A 23,331-nucleotide genomic window follows, 5' to 3' on the forward strand; every position below is an offset into this window, starting at 1 on the left:
ACCTGGCACTGCAGTTGCCACAGCCTGGGCATCCCAGGGGGTGGTGGGTGCCCCAGGGACCCCACGTTGCCAGGAGCAGCCAGCGCCGCAGGAGACACGTGGGCAGGACCCCTCGAGGGACCATGAGGGGCAGGGACTGGCAGCACCTGCCGGGTGCTGAGGTGCACAGGACCAGCACAGGACCCGCTGGGCACCGGCACACACAGAACCGCTGTGGCACAGGACGCAGCCCCTCAGCTCCCTCCTGTCCTGCTGCTGGGCTTGGCTTTGGCCGTGCGGCACCTCCAGGCCCATGGCCAGGGCCGAGACTGGCACTGGCACCGGCACTGGCACCGGACTCGCTGTGCGGTGAGCAGGGCATGGCTGTCCAGTGCAGAGCTGGGGGTGGGAGCACCATCCCGTGGGTGCTGGGGGGTGGCTGAGCCCCAGAGCCACCGGCAGCTGGGGGTGGGCACAGGATGGCAGGGCCAGGGGGCTCGAATGGGGATGGGGTGACCCCAGGTCCCTCTGTGCCCCCTGGCAGCACCAACATTCCCCAGAGATGGACCCTGGACCCCGCCGGGGACTGGCACTACTGGTGGATCAGCCTCATGGTGCTGCCCATCCTCTACAACTGGGTCGTCCTCATCCTCAGGTACCAAGGTGGGGGTTGGGGTGGGGGGCATCCCAGCCCCCTTGGGCACGTCCTGCTGACACCCCGTGATGCCACTTGCACCCCAGGTGCTGCTTCCCGGAGGTGCAGGAGGCACAGGCGGGGCTGTGGCGGGGCCTGGACGGGCTCAGCGATTCGCTGTATGTGCTGGACATCGCCGTGCGCCTGCACACAGGTGTGTTACACACAGAGACAGGTGTGTTACACACACACAGGTGTGATACACACACACAGACACACAGGTGTGATCCTCACACACAGACAGGTGTGTTACACACAGAGACAGGTGTGTTACACACACACACAGGTGTGATACACACAGAGACAGGTGTGATACACACACACAGACACACAGGTGTGTTACACACAGAGACAGGTGTGTTACACACAGAGACAGGTGTGTTACACACACAGACAGGTGTGATACACGCACACAGACACACAGGTGTGATACACACACACAGACAGGTGTGTTACACACACACAGACAGGTGTGATACACACACACAGACAAGTGTGTTACACACACAGACAGGTGTGATACACACACAGACACACAGGTGTGATACACACACACAGACAGGTGTGTTACACACACACAGGTGTGATACACACACACAGACAGGTGTGATACACACACAGACAGGTGTGATACACACACACAGACACAGGTGTGTTACACACACACAGTCAGGTGTGTTTTACACACACACTGACACAGGTGTGATACACACACACAGACAGGTGTGTTACACACACAGACAGGTGTGATACACACACACACAGACACAGGTGTGTTTTACACACAGACACAGGTGTGTTACACACACACAGACACAGGTGTGTTTTACTCACAGACACAGGTGTGTTACACACACACAGACACAGGTGTGATACACACACACAGACAGGTGTGATACACACACAGGCACAGACACACATGCACACAGGTGCACTCCCACCTGGCACAGCCATCACCCAGCCCCACACGGGGGGGAACTGGGTGGGCACTCTGGGGTCCCAACACCAACCACTAACCCCTCAGCCTCACAGCAGCTCAGGGGACCCACAGTGACATCTCCCATGGTGCCCATCCATGGGGACCCATCCCCAGGTTCCCCCCAGCCCATGCCAGGCACCCACCTGGTCCCCTGTGCCAGTTCCCTCCCATCACAAGAGGCCCCTGAGAAGCCCCTGCCCCTCGACTTTCCAGCCCTTCCCTGGTGCCATGACCCCCATGGCTGCCCCCCAGGTTTTCTGGAGGATGGGATCCTCGTGCAGGACATCAGCCGGACACGGCGGCGCTACCTGTGCTCCTGGGCCTTCCCCTGGGATGTGGCAACCGTGCTGCCCACTGAGCTGCTCTGCCTGTTCTCAGGGGTCTCGGGGGTCCTGGGGGTCCCAGTGGCACGTGCCAACCGCTGCCTGCGGGTGCCACGGCTCTTCGAGGCCTTCGACCGATGCGAGACACGCACGGGGTGGCCCAACACGTTCCGCGTGGCCAAGCTGATGGTGTACCTGGTGCTGGGCATCCACTGGCACGGCTGCCTCTACTTTGCGCTGTCGACATGGCTGGGGCTGGGCACCGACCCCTGGGTCTGCCCTGCTTTCTCACGCCCACTGCACCGATACCTGCACAGCTTCTACTTCTCCACGCTGGTCCTGGCCATGGTGGGTGACACACCAACGCCCCAGCGCGAGGAGGAGTTCCTCTTCACCGTCGCTGGCTTCCTCCTGGCCGTGCTGGGCTTCGCCACCATCACGGGCAGCATCAGTGCGGTTATCGCCAACCTCAGCGCAGCCGACGCCGCCTTCTACCCCGACGCGGGGCCGGTGCGGCGGTACCTGCGGGCGCGGGGTGTGGGCGGGCGGCTGGCGGGGCGCGTGGTGCGCTGGCACCAGCACCTGCGGATGCAGCGCAAGCTGCCGGCGGAGCGGGAGGTGCTGCAGCACCTGCCCCGGGGGCTGCGGGCCGAGGTGGCGGCCAGCGTGCACCTGCCGGCGCTGCGGCGCGTGGGGCTGTTCCGCACCTGGGGGCACGAGGTGCTGCGGCAGCTGGTGCTGCGCCTCCGCCCGCAGGTCTTCGGGCCGGGCGAGTTCGTGTGCCGGCGCGGCGACGTGGGCCGCGAGATGTACTTCATCCGCCAGGGCCGGCTGGCCGTGCTGGGCGAGGACGGCGTCACGCAGCTGGCCGTGCTGGGCGAGGGGCTCTATTTCGGAGAGATCAGCCTCATTAACATCAAGGGTGAGCCCCACGCCACAGCCCGACGCCCCCCGCAGCCGCCCCCGGCTCACAGCCCCCCGCCCCGCAGGGAACACGGCCGGGAACAGGCGCACGGCCAACATCCTGAGCATCGGGTACTCGGACCTGTTCTGCCTGGGCAAGGAGGACCTGGCGGAGGTGCTGGCCGAGTTCCCCCACGCCCGCGCCGCCATGGAGGCCAAGGGCCGGGAGCTGCTGCTGCACATGGGCCGCCTGGACACGGAAGCCGAGGCAGCGGCAGCGGCTGCCGAGGCTGAGGCCGAGCAGCGGCTGCGGGGGCTGCAGGTGGCCCTGGAGGGGCTGCAGACACGGGCGGCCCGGCTGCTGGCACAGCTGGAGGCCAGTGCCCTGCGCATGGCCCTGCGTGTCCAGCGCCTCGAGGAGCAGCTGCACCTGCGGCGGCGGTGGGAGGGTGCAGCAGGGACAGGTGGGGCAGCAGGGACAGGTGGGGCAGCAGGGACAGGTGGGGCAGTGGGAATGGCCACACCAGAGTGGCCAAGCAGGACGCAGGGTCCTGCTGGGGGACAGGGTCCCCCCAGGGCACAGGAGCCAACTGAAGTGCAGAGTCCCCTCAAGGCCCATGGTTCTGCCAGGGACTGGGATCCCTCCAAGGTACAGGGTGCCCCCAAGACACAGGGTCCTGTCCTGGGACCGGGTCCTGCTGGAGGATGGGTTCCCACTGAGCTGCAGCGTCCTTCCAAGGCACGAGGTCCTTTCAGGGATGAGGGGCTGCCCAGAGCACAGGGTCCCCCAATAGCACAGGGTCCCAGTGGCACACAAGGGCCCCGCAGCTCCACAGTGCAGGGTTCCCTCAGGGCACAGGGCCCACCCAGGGCACAGGGTTCCACTGGGGCACGGGGGCGCAGTGGGGTGCGGGGTCACAGGGAGGCACAGGCTCTCCCCAGGGCTCACTTCAGGGGCAGGGATCTCCCTAAAACACAGGGTCCCTCCATAGCAAAGGGACACCTTAGGGGACGGGGTCCCCATAAGATGCCGGGTCGCCCTATTGCACAAGGCCCCAGAGGGGCACAGGAACTCCCCAGAGCTCAGGGTCACCCGGGGGCTTGGGATTCCGGGAAGGGTCTGGATGCTGGGGAACCAGTCCTGCGGCACTGAGGGATCACCCTGGGGGGGACACTGCGGCACAGCCGTTGCCGGGTGACACCGACAGCTGTTGCTGTGGGACGGGGATGCGATAGAACCGGGACGGGGAAGGGGACGGGGTGGGAACGGGTCGGGGTCGCGTAGTGGTGGGGCCCGAACTGGGAACGAGTCGGTACCGGAGCGGGAGCATCTCGGGACCGTCAGCCCCGCCCGGGCGTGCCGGAGTCACTCGCAGGGACACGGTGCCAGCCCCACAGTGACAGACAGGCGAGGGCGGCCGCCGGTGCCGCAGGAGCGCTCCCGGGGAGCCCCGTGCGAACCACCCCGACCCGCCTGGGACCCGCCTGCAGCCCAATACCCCCCGAGCCCTGTTCCGGAGCCCTCCATGCCCCCCGCCGTCCCCCGGGTTCCCACCGTTCCCGACTCCCCCGCGCCCTCCCCGCACGCCCGGGCCCCCCCCGCCGCCGCCGCCCCCCGCCCCCGGCCCGCCCCGCGCCGGGCACCGCCCCCGCTCATCCACCGTCGGCTCCGAGCGGAGCGGAGCGGAGCCTCGTCCCTCCCGGTGCCTGATCCTTCCCGGTGCCTCCTGCCGGGGCCGGGAGGCGCGGGGGGGACTCGGCATGGATTCCCGACCCCTCAATGAGTCGCTGCAGGATCTTCTCTGCCGCGCCGGGAATGGCACCGGGAACGGCACCGGCACCGGGAACGGGACCAACAGCTCCGCCTGCGACCTCCTCCGCAGGGGCCTCCGCGGCCCCCCGGCGCCCAGAGGTGAGATCGAGAGGGGACGGGGGTCCCCTGTGCCCGACCCTGCTCTCCCGGGCGCCCCGTTACCCGACTTCGTCCCGCCCTGCGCCCCGGTGCCCCCCGCCCTGCGCCCCGGTGCCTCCGGTCCGTGCCCCGTGCCGCCCCCGTCCTCTTCCGTGGACCCCATCGCATCCCCCATCCCGATTCCTGAGACCCGGCCGGAGGCTCGGCGGCCCCGGCACTCCCGGTGGCGATCCCCAGGGGAACACACCGGGCTGTGCCGGGGGCACCGGGAGGGCGGAGGGGACACCGTCAGGGGTGGCACAGCCTCCGTTCACCCGGCACTCCCGCCTCACTGCCGGGGCAGGGACCCTCAAGCTCTCCCCCCTGCCCTGACGGGACCCTCAGCCCCACTCCACCACCGGGGCTGGGACACCCCCCCCCCCCCATTCCTCTCCCCGATTGTGACCCCGCACGCCACCGCCAGAGCTGGGACTGCCATCGTGTCTCCCGGCTGGCTGGCCCCGGCAGCCCCCGCTGTCACTCGGCTCCCAGGGCTGGACGTCCCCGGTCACGTCCCAGCGCTGCCGAGCGATCGGGAGCTCAGAACCGGAGTAGGGTGGGCAGGATGGGGGCACCCGCGTGGCTCGGGGTGCTCCAGCCTCACGGAGCCGAGCCGGGGATCAGCGGAAGCACCGCGGTCCCACTGCAGCCCCTGCACGGGGGGGGACTGAGGTGCCCAGCTACCGAATCCCCACGGAGGACCCCCAGTCACACTGCAGCGCCGGTGCCCCGGAGTCCAGACCTGTGCTGGGGTGCCTCCTGGGTGCCCTCGGGATGCCTCTGGGGTGCCTCGGAGGTGCCATGGTGTGCCTGGCTGCCGGTTCTGCACTGAGCCCCGTGAAGCCAACCGGAGCCCCGGTGCCTGGACCTGTCCTGCCGTGCCTTTGGTGTGCCCTCAGAGTGCTCGGGGGTGCTTCTGGGGTAACTTAGGCTGCCATAGGGGTGCCTCCATGGTGCCCTCGGGATTGTCTTCGGGGTGCCTTTGGGGTGCCCCCTGGCTGCCTTCAGGGCTGCTCTCGTGGTGTGGGGTGCCCTCGGGGTCCCAACGCAGCTGCCCACAGAGCTGGACGTGGCGCTGCGTGTGGTGCTGTATGTGCTGATCTTCGTGCTGAGCGTGGGGGGCAACGCGCTGGTGGTGGCCGTGCTGGCGCTGAACCGACGGCTGCGCACCGTCACCAACTGCTTCCTGCTGTCCCTGGCGCTGAGCGACCTGCTCCTGGCACTGTGCTGCATGCCCTTCACCCTGCTGCCCGGCCTCATGGGCGCCTTCGTCTTCGGCGACACCGTCTGCAAGCTCGTCGCCTACCTCATGGGTATGGGGGGGCTTGTCCCTACCCCGTGGGTGTGGGGGGCTTGTCCCTACCCCGTGGGTATGGGGGGGCTTGTCACTACCTCTTGGGTATGGGAGGCTTGTCCCTGCCTTGGGGGTGTGGGAGGACTGTCCCTACCTCATGGGTATGGGGGGGCTTGTCCCTACCCCGTGGGTATGGGGGGGCTTGTCACTACCTCTTGGGTATGGGGGGCTTGTCCCTGCCTTGGGGGTGTGGGGGGACTGTCCCTACCTCATGGGTATGGGGGGGCTTGTCTCTACCCTGTGGGTATGGGGGGCTTGTCCCTGCCTTGGGGGTGTGGGGGTATTGTCCCTACCTCATGGCTACAGGGGCACACAGAGTGGGGGGGGCTTGTCCCTACCTCATGGGTATGGGATGGCTTGTCTCTACCCCGTGGGTGTGGGGGGATTGTCCCTACCCCATGGATACAGGGGCACACAGAGTTGGGGGGGCTTGTCCCTACATTGTGGGTACGGGGTGGGGCACAGGGGAGCTTATTCCTACCTCGTGGGTATTTGGGGTTGCCCTGGGGGCTGCAGGGGGTCTCTGGGGGCTGCGGGGTCCTGCTGTGCCCACTGACTCCCGCCCCACCCGCAGGGGTGTCGGTGGCCGTGTCCACCTTCAGCCTGGTGGCCATCGCCATCGAGCGGTACAGTGCCATCTGCAACCCGCTGCAGTCGCGGGCCTGGCAGACGCGCTCCCACGCCTGCCGTGTCATCGTGGGCACCTGGGCGCTGGCGGCGCTGCTGATGGTGCCCTACGCCGTGTACAGCACCACCCGCCCCGGGGCCCCCCGCGCTCCGCGCCCGCCCCCCGCCCAGTGCACGCACCACTGGCCCAGCGAGCGCGTCCGGCAGGCTTGGTGAGTCCTGGGGGTGCAGGGGGGACAGGGGGACCATGGGACGCCGAGCGACAGGTGCCACCTGTCCCAGGTACGTCCTGCTGCTCCTCGTCCTCTTCTTCATCCCGGGCGTGGTGATGACAGTGGCGTACGGCCTCATCTCCCGCGAGCTCTACCGCGGCATCCGCTTCGAGCTGCACGTAAAGGGGGAGGCGGCAGGTGAGGGGACAGGGTGGGGTCACACCGGGTGTGACAACATCCCAGAATGAGAGGAAGAATAGAGCCCACCCAGCTCCCCACAGCGGGGGGTTCCCTGGGGACATCCTCTTTCCTGAGGACCTCCCTGCAGGATGTTCCCACAGCCTTGGAGTGCAGCGTGCCCCGCGGTGCCACGGACATGTCCCTGTCCCCCACACCCCGTCCCACCCTCCAGAGGATGCTCCTGTGGTGTTAGGGTGCAGCGTGGCGCCCCGGTGCCATGTCACGACTGTGATCCCTCGCCCCACAGCCCAGCGTGGCGTCGGGGGGGCCCCGGTGCCCAGCTGTGACGAGGGCGATGGGTGCTACCTGCAGCTGTCCCGGCCGGGCGCGGCGCTGGAGCTGCGGGCGCTGGGCTCGGGCGCGCAGCAGGACCGGGCGCGCATCAACAGCTCGGGGGCGCAGCTGGCGGCCAAGCGGCGAGTGATCCGCATGCTGGTGGTCATCGTGGCCATGTTCTTCCTCTGCTGGCTGCCCATCTTCGCCGCCAACACCTGGCGCGCCTTTGCTCCGCGGGCAGCGCAGCGGGCGCTCTCGGGGACCCCCATCGCCTTCATCCACCTCCTGTCCTACACCTCGGCCTGCGCCAACCCCCTCATCTACTGCTTCATGAACCGCCGCTTCCGCAAGGCCTTCGGGGCCACCTGTGCGGGCTGGGGCTGCCGCCGTGCCTGCCCCCGCCGCCCCCCTGAGGACGAGCCCCCTATCGCCAGTGCCTCCCTCTCCAAGTTCAGCTACACCACCGTCAGCAGCCTGGGGCCCCCCTGAGCTGGGACCCCCAAGTTGGACCCCCTTGAGCCCTCCAACAGCAGTGCCTGGGGCCTCCCTTAGCCCAGTCCCCCTAAGCCAGACCCCCCAGCCAGCCCCCCCCCGACCCCGAGCCAATCCCTGCCCTGCCACCCCCGGGCACTGTCGGTCCCTTCTGTGCTCCCGGTGCCTCCCAGCTCAAAGCACCCCCAGCCCCCTCGTCCACCCGGGACCCCCTCACCCGCCAGCCCCAGTCAGCGCCACTGCCTCCAGTGCCTCCCAGTCCCCCTTCTGGATGGAGATGGGGCTGGGCAGCTCGAGGGTGTAGGGAGTGGAGGTGCCCCCAGCCCGGGGTCCCCCCATGCTGCTCCCCGTCTGCACCCGCAATAAACCTGCCCCGTGCTCACCTGCGCCCACCTGCGCCCACCTGCGCTGCTGTTCCCACCGCGCCCGCCCGGCCGGGACGAGGGGTCGGGCTCGGGGGGCTGCGAGTGGGACCCTCCGCTCTGTGGATCCCGCGTCCGGCGGCGGCGGGAGGGGCCGCGGGAGCGGTAGGACCCCTGGGTCGGGTGTGACCCCACACAGGGCGGGTCGGACCCGAGGGACCCCCCAATGTCCCCCCTTTACCCCTCTGCGACTCCCCCCGAACTCCATCTCCCATCAAGCCCCGCCCCGGCAGGCCCCGCCCCCGTCCCTCGGCCATGGCGGTCGGGGCTCGGTCCCCGCCGGGGCCCATGGCGCGATCCCTGTCGCGATCCCTGTCGCGATCGTTGCCGCTGGCCCTGGCCGCGCTGGCGCTGCTGGCCCTGCCGGGGCCGATGCAGGCGGGGCCGCCCCCCGGCCCCGAGGAGCTGCTGGCGGCGGCGGCGCCGCGCTGGGGCTGGCGGAACGTGTCGTGCCCGGCCTGCCGGGTGCTGTTCGGGGCGCTGGACCTGGCGCTGCAGGTGGGCACGGGGGCTCCGGGTGCACCGGGACACGGCGGGCACCGGGGGACACAGGGGGACACCGCGGGGCACGGGGCTGGGTGGACAGCGGGACACCGGGACGGCAGAGCGAGGCGGTGGGGATGGAACGGGAGCGGGGACAGGGAATGAGTCGGGACAGGGACAGGGACAGGAACAGGACAGGGACAGGAACAGGACAGAAACAGGCCGGGCCGGGCCCTCGGGACGGGGCTGGGCCGGGACAGGCCGGGGCAGGTCGAGGCTTGTGACGGGCACGAGACCGGGACAGGAACGGGGACAGACAGGGCCGGGCGGGGACAGGCCGAGGACTCTGCCTGGGGAATGGGGACGGACAGGGACGGGGATGGGCTGGGACAGGGACTGGGACGGGCTGGAATGAGAACGAGGACTGGGACAGTGTGGGAAGCGCCGGCAGCGCCGTTCGGGGACAGGGACAGGGACGGGAGGGAGCGGGGATAGGAGGGGACAGGGACGGGCTGGCACACGGGGACCCTCCGTCCTTCCCCAGGATTAAACCGGGCTGGGGAACGGAGGGGACAGAGACGATGAGGTGCAGCGTGGGTCCCCTCTGGCCTCGGGACACCCGGGGGAGAGATTGGGGTGGCCAGTGGGTGTGGGACAGTGACAGCAGCCGGGAGTCGGGGTGTGGGGTCCGCCCTGCTGGGCTGGAGGATGCGGGGCAGCGAGGACAGATGGGGGGCAGGGTGCTGGGGTTGTGGCCCGTGACCGTGGAGCAGTGAGGGACTCGGGGTGCTGTGGCCGTCCTGTGGCGCTGCTGGGCACGGGGCAGCGATGTTTTGGGGAGCCGTGTCCATCCTGCGTGTCCCCCCGCAGCTGGAGCCGAACGTGGCACGCGTGGGGCGTCTGGCGTCGCGGCTGTGCCAGGACATGCGGCTGGCCCGGCCGCCCGTGTGTCGCCAGGCTGTGCAGCTGTTCCAGCACGACGTGGTGGCCGCCTGGGCACGGTCGGTGCTGCGCCCGCCCGAGGCCTGCGGGCTCCTGCTGGGCCCCCGCTGCGGCCACTGGGACATCCTGGGGGACTGGAACCTGTCCCTGCCCTCCGCCCCCAAGCCCCCGGTGCGGCCCCCGGAGCCGCCGCCGCCCGGCGCGCCCACCGCCCGCATCCTCTTCCTCACCGACCTGCACTGGGACCGGCAGTACGCGCCGGGCAGCGCCGCCGCCTGCCCCGACCCGCTGTGCTGCCGCGGGGAGCCCCGCAACGCGCCGGCGGCCGCGGGGTTCTGGGGCACCTACGGCAAGTGCGACCTGCCCCTGCACACCATCGACGCGCTGCTGGCACAGCTGCCCAACGACAGTGCCGGCGACACCGGGAACGGCACGGCGGCGTTCGCAGCTGCCTACTGGACCGGCGACATCCCCGCGCACGACGTGTGGCAGCAGAGCCGCGGGGACCAGCTGCGGGCGCTGCGCACCGTGACCGCCCTGCTGCGCGCCCGCCTCGGGGGGCTGCGCGTCTTCCCGGCCGTGGGAAACCACGAGGCCACCCCCGTGAACGCCTTCCCCCCGCCCTACGTGCGTGGCAACCAGTCGGCCGCCTGGCTCTACGATGCCATGGCCGAGGCTTGGCAGGGCTGGCTGCCCCCCTCTGCCCTGCACACCCTGCGGTGGGCACGGGGCCGTGGGGAGGGGGAGCTCGGAGCTGGGGGAGCAGGGTCAGGGAGCACAGGGGTGGGCTCTGGGCTATCAGGGGGCACAGGGGTGGGGGCTCTGGGCTATCAGGGGCTCAGTGGGCACAGGGGTGGGGGAGCTGGGGTCAGGGGGCACAGGGCTGGGGGCTCAGGGGCCACAGGAGGGGAGGCTCAGGGCTATCAGGGGGCAGAGGGGGCACAGGGGTGGGGGCTCTGGGCTATCAGGGGCTCAGAGAAGGCAGTTTTGGGTAACAGGGCTTGGGGGGGGATTCTGTACTGGAGGAAGCGCTGGAGGGGCTGGGCCAGCAGGGGCTCAGGGGCCTTGAGGCCAGGGTGGGGCTGTGTGCTACTGGGAGCTCAGGGCTATAGGGGACGGGGGGGGGGGGGTCCCAGGCTAGCAGGGACTCGGGGGGCATTGGGGGACTGCATATCTCAGGTTCATAGTGCAGGGTTGGTGGGGGGTGTCAGCTCATAGAGGGAGGTACAAGGAGGGGGGGCATGGCTGGTTGGGGTGTGGGGAGCTGTGCGGGGGACAGGCTGAGGGGTGCAGGAGGGTGTGGACAGAGGGGGTGGGTAGCTGGGTGGGCTGTGGGGCAGGTGTGGGGTCCGTGAGTTGGAAGGGGCACAGCACTGACCCCGTCTTTCCCTGCAGGGCCAGTGGATTCTACATGGCTGGAGGGGGGGGGGGTCTCTTGGTGTGGGATCTGTGGGGTGGGGGGCACAGGACTGATCCCCCTCTTTCTCTGCAGGGCTGGTGGTTTCTACACAGCACAGGTCTGGCCTGGGCTGCGCCTTGTCTCCCTCAACATGAACTTCTGCTCCCAGGCCAACTTCTGGCTCCTCATCAATGCCACTGACCCTGCAGGGCAGCTCCAGTGGCTCATGGGGATCCTGGCAGATGCTGAGCGTGACGGGGAGAAGGTGAGGGGGAGATTCTGGAGGGAATGTGGAGGGTTCCAGCGTTCCTGGGCACCCCCAAGCCCTGGCTCCCTGTCCCCAGGTGCACATCATTGGGCACATCCCCCCGGCCCACTGCCTGCGCAGCTGGAGCTGGAACTACTACCGCATTGTCAGCAGGTCAGTGCCCGCACAGACCCCCAGCCCAGACCCCCACTGAGGGTCAGACCCCTGCTCTGTGCCCCAGACACCCAGCCCAGGCCCCCACTGAGGGTCAGACCCCCACCCTGTGCCCCAGACCCCCAGACAGACCCCCCACGGAGTGCCAGACCCCCTCCCTGTGCCCCAGACCCCTGGCCATGTGCCCTGCCCCACATGCCAGACTCTCACACTGTGCCCTGGACTCCAACCCCATGTGCTGGACCCCTGCCCTCCACAGCAGACTCCTGCCCCACATGCTACACCCCTACACCAGATCCCCACCTCGTGCCCTGGACCCCCACTCCATAAGCCAGGCGCCTGTTCACTTGCCCTGGACGCCCATCCCATGTACCAGAGCCCACCCTCCACATGGCAGACCCCACCCCATGTATCCTGGACCCCTGCTGGGGTGGCAGCAGCATGGGAGGGAGGGGTGGGTGATGGTGCTGGTACCAGCACCCGAGGTTAGAACCCTGAAGCTGCCTGTGCCAGGCAGAGCCATGACAGGGTCTGCAGGCAGCCGGGCCCAGCTCGGGTTGGGGGTCCGGGGCGAGGGGCTGGTGGTCCAGATGCCGCCTGTCCCCCTTCTAACCCCACCCTGGCAGGTTTGAGGGCACCATCGCAGCACAGTTCTTTGGGCACACGCACCTGGACGAGTTCGAGCTGTTCTATGATGAGGAGACGCTGTCACGCCCGGTCTCCATTGCCTTTGTGGCACCAAGTGTCACCACCTACATCAACCTCAACCCCGGTGCGTCCCAACCCCCCCCCGTGTGTCCCCCCGAGGTCCCCCGGCCCCAGCGCTGACAGTCCCTCCTCCCGCACAGGGTACCGTGTGTACGAGGTGGCCGGTGCCTACCCCGGCAGCTCCCACGCGGTGCTGGACCACGAGACCTTCATCCTGAACCTGACGGAGGCCAATGCGGCGCCGCCGGGGACGCCCCCGCGCTGGCAGCGGCTCTACCGCGCGCGCGAGGCTTACGGGCTGCCCACGGCCTTCCCCGGGGACTGGGACCGGCTGGTGCGGCGGCTGCAGGACGACGAGCGGCTCTTCCAGCGGTTCTGGTTCCACCTGCACAAGGGGCACCCGCCCCGCGAGCCCTGCGGGGGGCCCTGCAAGGCCGCGCTGCTCTGTGCCCTGCGCTCCGGCCGCGCCGCCGACCCCGAGCTCTGCCGGCCCCTGCGCCCCGCGCTGCCCTTCCCACGCATCCAGGAGCTCTGGAAACAGCGGCAGCTCTGCTGACCCCGGGCATTGGGAGTGGGGCTGGGACACGGTCCCACTGGGAGAGGGGCTGTAGTCAGCACGTGGTCACACTGGGAGTGGGACTGGCACACAGTCACGCCAGAACCGGGGTCAGGATTGGCACAGCGTTATGTCCCACCAGTTGCACAATAAAAGCACAATGGACCCCACCACCCCTTCTCACACCTCGCCCACCAGGACTGGTATTGGGGTCAGGATCAGCACACAGTCCTCATGCTCCCATCACACACCCAATACAGGTGTGATCGATCCCACTGCTCTTTATCTGCCTCATCACAATCCTCACCCCACAACACCCCAGGGAGACCCAAAACAGGGATGCTGGGACCCCACCAGCCCTCCTCCTCCTTATCCTCACCTACTGGGATAACAACTGGAACTAGATCATGTTCCCTGTACTCCCATCACCTCCAATAAAGGTGTGATGGACACCCACCATCCCTCATCCTCCTGCTCCTGCAACACCCTCGGGAGAACCAAACCAGGCATAATGGACCCCCTCACCCCTTCTCTTCCTCCTCCTCCTCCTCCCTGTGTGAGGCCAAGGGCAGAGCCGAGCTGGGCTGGTGGAATGGGTTTATTAATTAATGATTTAGTACAACACAGACCCTCGTTACGCCGCATGCACTGGGGATCATGTTGGGGGGGGAGACCCACCACAGGGGCAGCAGGGGCAGGGCAGGACCCCCCGAGCCAACACTGCAGGGAACTCCATGCCCTGGAGCGTTGGAGCAGTGGTCCTGCCCCCTCCACCACCTCGCAGCCCCCTGCCCTCACCCCCTTCATGGGGTCTGTGCCCCTCCCCGCCGCGGTTTGAGGGTCCCCAGGAGGGTCTGCACCCCCCGGCGCACAGAGGAGCCCACCCGCCGTGCCACTGAGTCGGCCGGGGGGGCCGGCAGGCAGGAGCTGGAGGCCTGGGGTCGCGCATCCAGGCACTTCTGGTAGCGGAGCTGTGGGAAGGGGCCATCAGCAGGGGCTGTGGGAGGCTGGAGGTCCCACTCACCATGCAGACAGACTGGGGGCGGGGAACTGGGGAGCTGGGGGTGGGGAACTGGGCGGCTGGGGGTCCCACTCAACTGTACAGGCAGACTGGGGGCTGGGGGTAGGGAACTGGGGGGCTGGGGGTCCCACTCACTGCACAGGCAGACTGGGGGCTGGGGGTAGGGAACTGGGGAGCTGGGGGTCCCACTCAACTGTACAGGCAGACTGGGGGCTGGGGGTCCCACTCAACTGTACAGGCAGACTGGGGGCTGGGGGTAGGGAACTGGGGAGCTGGGGGTCCCACTCACTGCACAGGCAGACTGGGGGCTGGGGGTAGGGAACTGGGGGGCTGGGGGTCCCACTCAACTGTACAGGCAGACTGGGGGCTGGGGGTCCCACTCAACTGTACAGGCAGACTGGGGGCTGGGGGTCCCACTCAACTGCACAGGCAGGCTGGGGGTAGGGAACTGGGGGGCTGGGGGTCCCACTCAACTGCACAGGCAGACTGGGGGCTGGGGGTCCCACTCAACTGTACAGGCAGACTGGGGGCTGGGGGTAGGGAACTGGGGGGCTGGGGGTCCCACTCACTGCACAGGCAGACTGGGGGCTGGGGGTAGGGAACTGGGGAGCTGGGGGTCCCACTCAACTGCACAGGCAGACTGGGGGCTGGGGGTAGGGAACTGGGGGGCTGGGGGTCCCACTCAACTGTACAGGCAGGCTGGGGGTAGGGAACTGGGGGGCTGGGGGTCCCACTCACTGCACAGGCAGACTGCAGGGGAAGATGGGGAATTGTGGGGCTGGGGCACTGGAGGCCCCACTCACCACGCAGGCGGCCTGCAGCGCCTCGCTGAGCCCCGCGGCGTTGGGCTCGCACCACACCATGTGGCAGCGGAAGGTGCCGGGAGCGCTGGCCATGATGAAGGCGAAGGCGCGGACGTCGCGTCCCACCCCCATGAAGGACAGGAACCGCACGCGGCACTCGCACAGCACCGCCTCTGTCTGAGGGGGCACGAGGGGGTCACTGGGTGATACTCGGGACGGGGAGAGGGTCCCCAGGGCACTCTGGGGCAGGGAGGGGGCAGTGCAGTTCTCTGGCATGGGATGGGATCACCAAGTGCTCCAGGAAGAAAAGGGTGTCACCAAGGTGGGCAGGGGTCACTGTGGGCCCCTGGAGTGGAGAGGAGGTCACTGCAGTTCCCCAGTGACATGGGGTCACCGTGATGGGGTGGGGGTCACCACAGGCCTCCAGAGTGGAAGGAAGTCACAGCAACCCTCCAGACAGGAAAGGTGTCACTGTGGTCCCTCTGAGTGAGGAAGGGTCACCACAGTTCCCCCAGGGCAGGGGTGGTCCCAGGTGGGCATGCACCTAGTGGCGGGCAACAGTGAGGGTGGGGAGGTCGGGTGGGGGTCCTCCAGGGCAGGGTGGGGGTCTCAGGTGGGCACACACCTGGCGGTGGGCGATGGTGAGGGTGGCAGGGGCCACGCTGACCACCACAGGGGTGGGCACGGGGGGCTCCCCCGAGCCAGGGGCCAGTGCTGCCTCCAGCGCTGCATTGATCACATCCATGCCTGGGGGGCAAAGGAGGGGTCAGGGCAGACCCAGGGGTGCCCCCACCCCCCCATCCCCCCAAAGCTGGGGGAGCTCCCCTGAGCTCCCCACTCACCCACAGGCTTGGCCACAGGGACGCAGCCCAGGTAACACACAGGGAAGCGCTGAACTGCCTCGCTCTTTGGGGCCGGGAACTCCACTGTGGGGGGGCATGTCAGACCTGCCCAGAGCCCCCCAACACTCCCCAGAGCCCCTTCCACCCTCAGAGCCTACCCAGCACCCTCCAACATCCCCCAACTGCACTGCCTCACTCTTGGGGGCCAGGAACTCCACTGGGGGTGAACCATCAGAACCCCCCAAAACTGACTCACACCCACACCCATCCCCTCCCCAGCCACCTCCCTGGCACACACAGCCTTCAGACACGTTTCCCCTGCCCATTCCCTTGAGGAAAGTCCCTCCCAGCACTCCTCCAGCCCTGCCCAGATCCCCAGTCCCCTCCAGGGTACCCTCCAGATGCTCCTCACTCCCTCACAGGTACCCTCCAACCCCATGCCCCGTACCTTGCAGGGGGGGCTCCCCCAGCCGAGGGGGGTCCGTCCCTAGCCCATTGGCCACTGCTCGGGCACTTCGTCGCTCCTCCGTCAGCTGGGGGACAGGAGGGGCACACCCCCCCCACTGTCACACCACAGGGACCCTTCGGTTTCCCGTGGTGACCCCCAGTCCCTCAGACACTACACCACGGCCCCCCTGGATGTCACATCATGGGAACCCCCCAGGGACGCCCCAGCTGCTCTGTGGGGACACCAGAGGGAAAAGCGGCTCACCCAGGCACAACCCCAGGGGCTGCCTGGTGGGGCCTGGGGTGACTCTGGAGGTCTCACCTATACACAGACCTGGTGCAGGCTGGGTAAGGGGGGATTGTGAGGTGCCATCTGGACACAGACCTGGTGCAGCCCAGGGGAGGTCCCAGGGAGGTTTGGGGGGTCCTGGGGGTCTCACCTGGGCACAGACCCAGTACAGGCCAGGGGAGGTCCCAGGGAGGTTTGGGGGGTCCTGGGGGTCTCACCTGGACACAGACCCAGTACAGGCCAGGGGAGGTCCCAGGGAGGTTTGGGGGGTCCTGGGGGTCTCACCTGGGCACAGACCCAGTACAGGCCAGGGGAGGTCCCAGGGAGGTTTGGGGGGTCCTGGGGGTCTCACCTGGGCACAGACCCGGTGCAGCCCAGTTGCAATGGCGCTGGCCGGCCCCTCACAGCGGAACACGTGGCACTTCAGCACCTGTGTCAGCGGGTCCCGAGCCACATACGCGAAGTCCCTGTGGGGGAGAATGTGCTCAGGATTCCGTCCAGACCCCTCCCCACCCAGCGTGGGCCAGGACTGGGGGCACTGGGAGACTGAAGGCAGGTTGGGGCCGTACCTCTCCCTGCATCCCCAGCAGCGCAGCGGGACAGAGCAGGGTTAGATGGGGTGGGGAAGGCACAGACCCCCCACAGTCCTGGGACCCTTCTGCAGCCCCCAAGTCTGGGTCTGACCCTGCCCCACACCCTTCCCTACTGCAGGACTTAGTGATCAGACCCCACAGCCCCCACCTGCCTGACATATGGGACACCGTCCACATGCGGGGCCCCCACAGCCCTGTGTACATGGGACCCCCAACAGCCCCAGACCTCACTCATATGGGACCCACCACCCCCATGGCCTCCTCCACACCAAGTCTCCCCACCCCTGTGCCCCACACACACAGGACCCCCCCAGCTCCACATAAGTGGGACTCCAGAGCCCCATAGGCCCCCACACACCCAGAGCCCACCCATCTCTGTGCCCCACACACACAGGACCCCCCAGAACCCACGTGTGCCCAGCCCTCTGCAGACACCAGCCCCCCATCCCCAGGCCCCTGCGACCCCCCACCTGGCCCCGTGCTCCCCACACACACACACCCCCGGGCCCCTCAGCCCCCCACCTGCTGCCGTGCCGCCCCACGCCCCACACGCGGATGCCGCCCACGGGCTGTGCGTGCAGCAGCGCCCGGTCCCGGGGGTCCACCAGCTTCAGCGTGCGGCCCTCGAGCAGCAGCAGCGCCCGAGCCTGGGGGCACAGGGGGTCACTCGGCTACCCCAGGCGTCGGGGGAGCCGCAGGGGGTCTTGGGGACAGTCTGGGGTCACTCACCTCCCCCAGGGTGCCTGGAGAGCCATCGTGGGGCCCCGAGAGCTGCCGGATGCAGGCGCTGACGGTGCCGCTGCTGCGGCCGGGCCCCAGCTCCTCCTCCCGCAGCTGCACCCAGCCCAGGGAGCGCACTGGGAGGCCCTGGGGGCGATGGGGGGTCATGGGGGGCCATGTGGAACGTGTGGGGCTGGGGGTGTGAGGCAGGGGCCATGGAGAGGGAGCAGCATGGGGCAGGAATGGCGTAGGGCAGGAGGCAGGGGTGTTGCGGAGCAGGGGCAGAGGGACAGAGGAGTAAGGGGCAGCCGGGGGCAGCCCCCAGACCTGGGGCAGGGTGGGCTGCACAGTGGGGCACAGCCGAGCCCCTTTCCATGGAGGTGACAGCGTGGGGTAGCCACAGGAGGGGGTCCCAGGGCTCCAGTGGAGGTCCCTTAGCCCTCCAACAGTGGGCCAGACCCCACAGGGGTGAGGAAGGGGTCCTGCAGGTTGGAGGGGCCGGGGGGGCCAGTCCTACCTTGGAGTCCAGCGCATCCTCCTCACCCAGGGCCATGCTGCAAAGGCGGGGGGTCAGCAGCTGCACCCAGAGACTCTGGGACCAACCCCTGCCCCTAAACCCAAGTTTCTGCTCCCCACCCTCCAACCACTGGCCCCTGAATCCTCAGACACTTCCCATTCTGCAACTCTTGCTCCCACCTACTCTGGCCCCCCACCCTACACCTGGCCCCCTGCCCCCGGTGACCCTGAACCCCCTCACACTTGGGTCCCTACCCCTGCCCCCCACCCCACACCAGCCTCCCTTTCCCCCCCTGCTGCTTGTCCCCTGAGGTCCCACGTACCCACAGGGCACAGCCCCCCACAGCTCACAGCACCTTGGCCCCACCCCATGGTCCCCCATGGCCCCCCACTCCTCCCTCACCCCTCTCCCGGCGATCCTGGGCCTGGTGATGGCGTCTCCACATCTGATGCTCCTGGCTCCTCATCTTCCTCCTCCTCCTCCTCCTCAGCTGTGGGGTCCTGGGGGGGCAGAGCTGGGCTCTGTGGGGCTGGGGGAGCATTGACCCCTCCTCCCCCTTTTCCTCCACCACCCCCCTCACCTTCCACAAGTCTCCATTGCCAAAGGTCTCGGCTGGGGCGAAGCTTGTCCAGGAGAGCTGGGAAGGGTGGTTTGGGTCAGACTGCACCATGGGGCAGCCCCACAGCAGCCCATGGCTACCCCATGGGCACCCTGTGCCCCACAGCCTCTTCACAGCAGCCCACCAGCCACCTCATCTGCACCTCTTGGCTGCCCCAGTCACACCATGGCATACAGAGCCATCCCACGGTCCCCTCATTCCTGACCCACAACCACCAATGCCCTGTGGCAGCCCCACGAACACCCACAGCCACCCCAGCTGCCCCAGGACTGCCCCCAGTCACCTCGTGATCACCCACAGCCCCCCTGTGGCCTAAGACTGCCCCACAGTCACGGCATGGCCACACCACAGCAGCCACCACATGGTCAACCCACAGCTGCTTCACAGCCCCCCATGGTTGCCCCATGGTCGCCCCATGCCCCCCTCTCCCCCAGTCACCCTCTTCACCCCAGCCCCCCGGTCCCCACTCACAGTGGGCCCCTCGGTGGGGGTGCTGCCATCGGAGGGGGTCTCGCGGGACCCCCCGGGGGGCTCCCACTGGGTGGTGCCGGTGGGGACGTGCCAGTAGTAGGTGCCTGAGGTGTCCTGCACCCGCAGCCACCCGGGGGGCAGGTCCCCATGTGTCCCTGCGCCGCGTGGCCACAGTGACTCTGGGGGACACGGGGGAGTCAGGGGGGTCAGCCCCAACCCCACACACAGCCCCCCATGCCCAGGGACATGGAGACCCCCCAAGAAGGGCTTCACAGAGACAAGGGAGCAAACAGGGGGCCCATGGAGCCAACAGGGCTGGGGACACAGAACGACCCCCAGGGGGCTGTGGGGCAGTGGTGGGCACACAGCCAGGGGCAGGGGGAGATGTGGGGCTGACAGGAGCAGGAGGGACACAGCAGGAAGGGGGAGATGTGGGGCTGACAGGAGCAGGTGGGACACAGCGGGGAGGGGGAGATGTGGGGCTGACAGGAGCAGGAGGGACACAGCAGGAAAGGGGGAGATGTGGGGCTGACAGGAGCAGGAGGGACACAGCGGGGAGGGGGAGATGTGGGGCTGACAGGAGCAGGTGGGACACAGTGGGGAGGGGGAGATGTGGGGCTGACAGGAGAAGGAGGGACACAGCGGGGAGGGGGAGATGTGGGGCTGACAGCAGCAGGTAGGACACAGCAGGAAAGGGGGAGATGTGGGGCTGACAGAAGCAGGAGGGACACAGCGGGGAGGGGGAGATGTGGGGCTGACAGGAGCAGGTGGGACACAGCAGGAAAGGGGGAGATGTGGGGCTGACAGGAGCAGGTGGGACACAGCAGGAAAGGGGGAGATGTGGGGCTGACAGGAGCAGGAGGGACACAGCGGGGAGGGGGAGATGTGGGGCTGACAGGAGCAGGTGGGACACAGCGGGGAGGGGGAGATGTGGGGCTGACAGGAGCAGGTGGGACACAGCAGGAAGGGGCAGGCACAGGTCACCACGGGGGTCAGGCGCCCACCTGGCTCCTCGGGGGAGCTGCCCTGGCTCAGGGTGGCCCAGCTCGAGTCCTCGTCGCTGCCGGGGCCGGGCCCCCCGAAGAGGCGGCTGGCGCTGCGCCCGGGGGGCTCCCGCGGGCCCCGCTCCGCGCCCAGGGCCGGCGGAGAGGCCCCCGGCCCGTCCTCCTCCTCATCCTCCTCTTCATCCTCCTCGTCCTCCTCCTCCTCCGAGGCGCCGATCAGCAGCGCCCGGGGCTCCCCGGCGGCGTTCCGCGCGTTGCGGGCCTGGACCCCCGGCTCGAGCGCCCCGGGGGAGCCCCCCGGGCCCGGGCCCGGCTCCAGCTCGTTGCGGTTCTGGTCTCGCCCGGCCTTCGCCCACCCGGCGCCGGGCAGCTCCTCGGCCAGGGCCCCGCCGGGCCCGGTGCGGGGGTCGGGGGGCAGCCCCAGGCTCAGCCCCGGGCACCGGTTGTCGTTGGCGAGGTCGCTGCGCTTGCTCAGAGCCCCCGACATGGCGGGGACACGGGAGGGGCGGGACCCCCGGCACGGCGGGACCCCCCGGCCCGGCCCGGCCCGGCCCGGCCGCACCTGCCGCTGGGGGGGGGTCCTACAACCCCCGGGGCGCCTCCGCGTCCATCGGGCCTGGGGAGAGCGCGGGGGCAGCGTGGGCAGGGACAGCCCCGGCCCCCCGGCCCCGGCCCCGCGACACCCCCGACCCCGGGACACCCCCAGCCCCGACCCCCAGGCTGCCCCCGCGACCCCCCGAGTTCCCCCGCACTGTCCCCAGGACCCTGTCAGCGCAGACCTCGCGGGCCCCCCCGGAACAGACCGGGCCTGGGCCTGGGCCGGGCCCGCGGGGTCTTCAGCGCCCCCGGCCCCCCCATCGCCCCCGCAGCGCAGCGGGGCCGGCCCGTGATCCCCTCGCTGGTCCTTCCTCCGCTTCGCCCCCACCCCCGTTCTCTCCCCTCCACTCTCATCTCATCTCATCTCATCTCATCTCCATCCCCATCCCATCCCCATCCCCATCCCCATCCCCGGTACCTGCGGCGGCGGCTCCGCTGCCGGGGGGTCGCGGGGAGGGGGGGCGGAGGGTGGGGGGGGAGCTTGGGGGTGCGTCACTTCCGCTTCCGGCCGACGGGGGGGGGACAGCGCCCCCTCCTTCACCGGCACCGGAGCCGCAGGAGACCCCCCGTGGCATCCCCGGACCCCCCCAGACCCCCCCGTGGCATCCCCGGACCCGCCAGACCCCCCGTGGCATCCCCGGACCCCGCCAGACCCCCCCGTGGCATCCCCGGACCTTCCCGGCATCCCCGGACCACTCCGAGACCCCCCTCGGGACCCCTTCATCACCGGCCCCCCCAGGACCGGGGCCCCCCGGCACTGCCGGCGGCAGGGGCTGTACCCGGCCCGAGGGGCGCAGCGGGAACCGGCCGGGCTGGGGGACCCCAGGGCCCCCCCGATGCCACCCCTGGGGCCGGAGCCCCCAACCGCGCCCGTGTCCCCCCCACTGTGACAGGTGGCCCCGGGGCGGCGGCACCGGCAGTGAGGGCAGCGATGGGGACACGGGGGTGTGGTATCCCTGCTCCCAGTATGGACCAGTCTGGTACAGCGCAGAGTCCCGGGATCCCTGAGGCTGGCACAGCCCTGCCAGCCCCTGGAGCCCGCCCTGTGCCCGATGCCCACCTTGGCACAGCCCTGTCAGCCCCTGCAGCCCACCCTGTGCCCGATGCCCACCTTGGCACAGCCCTGCCAGCCCCTGCAGCCCACCCTGTGCCCGATGCCCATCTTGGCACAGCCCTGCCAGCCCCTGGAGCCCACCCTGTGCCCGATGCCCACCTTGGCACAGCCCTGCCAGCCCCTGGAGCCCACCCTGTGCCCCATGCCCACCTTGGCAAAGCCCTGCCAGCCCCTGCAGCCCACCCTGTGCCCGATGCCCACCTTGGCCCCCAGCCCAGAGCACTCAGTGCCACGGCCAGTCCTGCCTTGGGCACCTCCAGGGCTGGGCACTCCAACCCTCCCTGGGCAGCCCCTGCCAGTGCCTGCCCACCCTTTCCAGGCAGCAATTCCTGCTGCTGTGCCCCCTGCCCCTGCCCTGGCCCAGCCTGAGGCCGTGCCCTCTGCTCCTGTCCCTGTGCCCTGGGGCACAGCCCGACCCCCTGTCCCGGCTCCCCCCTCCTGGCAGGGATGGCACAGCCAGAAGGTGCCCCCTGAGCCTCCTTTGCTCCAGCTCAGCCCCCCCAGCTCCCTCAGCCCCTGCCCAGCTCCACTCCCTTCCCTGGACACTCTCCAGCCCCTCCGTGTCCCTTCCCTGAGGGACAGAACTGGATACAGCCCTCGAGGTGCCTCAGCAGTGCCAGCACAGGGGACAGTTCCTGTCCTGGGTCTGTGCCCACTCCATGGCTGGCACTGCCCAGGGATCACCAGCCTCTTGCCCACCTGGGCTCATGTCCAGCCCCCGTCACAGCAGCCCCAGGACTTTTTCCAGCCCCTCTGTCCCCAGCCTGGAGCTGCAGGGGGTTGTTGTGACCAAGGGCAGAGTCGGCGCTGGGCCTTGTTGACCCTCACGCCACTGAGCTCAGCCTGGGGATCCAGCCTGTCCAGATTCCTCTGCAGAGCCTTCCTGCCCTTCAGCAGATCCACATTCCTCCCCCCTCAGTGTTGTGCATGAACTCACTGCAGGTGCTCTCCATCACCTCATCCAGGTCATCCATGAAGATGCTGAACAGGACCAGCCCCAAAACAGAGCCCTGGGAAAGCCCAGCGGTGCCCACCCCACCTGGACATGGCCCGTTCACACCTCTCCCTGTTCCAGGCCGGCGCTCCTGGAGAGGAGCCCCGCTGCAGGTGCTCCGGGAGACGCTGGGGAGACGGTGCCAAAGGCTTTGCTGAGCTCCGGCAGAGACACCCGCCCTTGTTCCACACCCACCAGGGTCACTGGGACCCAGCAGGAGATCAGGTGGGTCAGGCAGGACCTGTGTTTCCCAACCCCCAGCTGGGTCTGGTCCCCTGGTTGTCCTGCCTGTGCCATGGGATCCCCCCTGTCCCAGGGCCTTCCCAGGACCCGGGGCAG

At 69.0% G+C, this 23,331-nt stretch overlaps 4 protein-coding genes across 4 annotated transcripts; 3 read left to right on the forward strand and 1 right to left on the reverse strand.

The window, feature by feature from the left end:
- The first annotated feature begins 292 nt into the window (after positions 1-292).
- On the forward strand, positions 293-4,031 carry CNGA4 (cyclic nucleotide gated channel subunit alpha 4). Its single transcript, XM_071569143.1, has 6 exons — positions 293-348; positions 524-634; positions 721-827; positions 1,905-2,897; positions 2,965-3,617; positions 3,996-4,031. The coding sequence occupies exons 1-6, from the start codon at positions 293-295 to the stop codon at positions 4,029-4,031; spliced, it is 1,956 nt and encodes a 651-aa protein (XP_071425244.1).
- Positions 4,032-4,555: 524 nt separating this feature from the next.
- Positions 4,556-8,258, forward strand: CCKBR (cholecystokinin B receptor). The gene is made up of 5 exons (XM_071567916.1): positions 4,556-4,790; positions 5,891-6,142; positions 6,758-7,022; positions 7,093-7,220; positions 7,510-8,258. The coding sequence occupies exons 1-5, from the start codon at positions 4,640-4,642 to the stop codon at positions 8,025-8,027; spliced, it is 1,314 nt and encodes a 437-aa protein (XP_071424017.1). The 5' UTR covers positions 4,556-4,639; the 3' UTR covers positions 8,028-8,258.
- Positions 8,259-8,688: 430 nt separating this feature from the next.
- On the forward strand, positions 8,689-13,515 carry SMPD1 (sphingomyelin phosphodiesterase 1). Its single transcript, XM_071567894.1, has 6 exons — positions 8,689-8,950; positions 9,806-10,596; positions 11,370-11,541; positions 11,621-11,697; positions 12,324-12,469; positions 12,546-13,515. The coding sequence occupies exons 1-6, from the start codon at positions 8,708-8,710 to the stop codon at positions 12,959-12,961; spliced, it is 1,845 nt and encodes a 614-aa protein (XP_071423995.1). The 5' UTR covers positions 8,689-8,707; the 3' UTR covers positions 12,962-13,515.
- A 26-nt stretch (positions 13,516-13,541) lies between these two features.
- Positions 13,542-21,402, reverse strand: APBB1 (amyloid beta precursor protein binding family B member 1). Its single transcript, XM_071567905.1, has 14 exons — positions 21,303-21,402; positions 20,288-20,903; positions 19,284-19,462; positions 18,774-18,830; positions 18,596-18,693; positions 18,194-18,230; positions 17,686-17,823; positions 17,479-17,603; positions 16,716-16,830; positions 16,076-16,160; positions 15,628-15,711; positions 15,411-15,532; positions 14,786-14,962; positions 13,542-13,932 (listed from the first exon to the last, which is right to left on the reverse strand). The coding sequence occupies exons 2-14, from the start codon at positions 20,772-20,774 to the stop codon at positions 13,765-13,767; spliced, it is 1,872 nt and encodes a 623-aa protein (XP_071424006.1). The 5' UTR covers positions 20,775-20,903; positions 21,303-21,402; the 3' UTR covers positions 13,542-13,764.
- Between the last annotated feature and the right edge of the window lie 1,929 nt (positions 21,403-23,331).

Source organism: Pithys albifrons, chromosome 1 (genome assembly GCF_047495875.1).
Source record: "Pithys albifrons albifrons isolate INPA30051 chromosome 1, PitAlb_v1, whole genome shotgun sequence".
Lineage (NCBI taxonomy): Eukaryota > Metazoa > Chordata > Aves > Passeriformes > Thamnophilidae > Pithys > Pithys albifrons.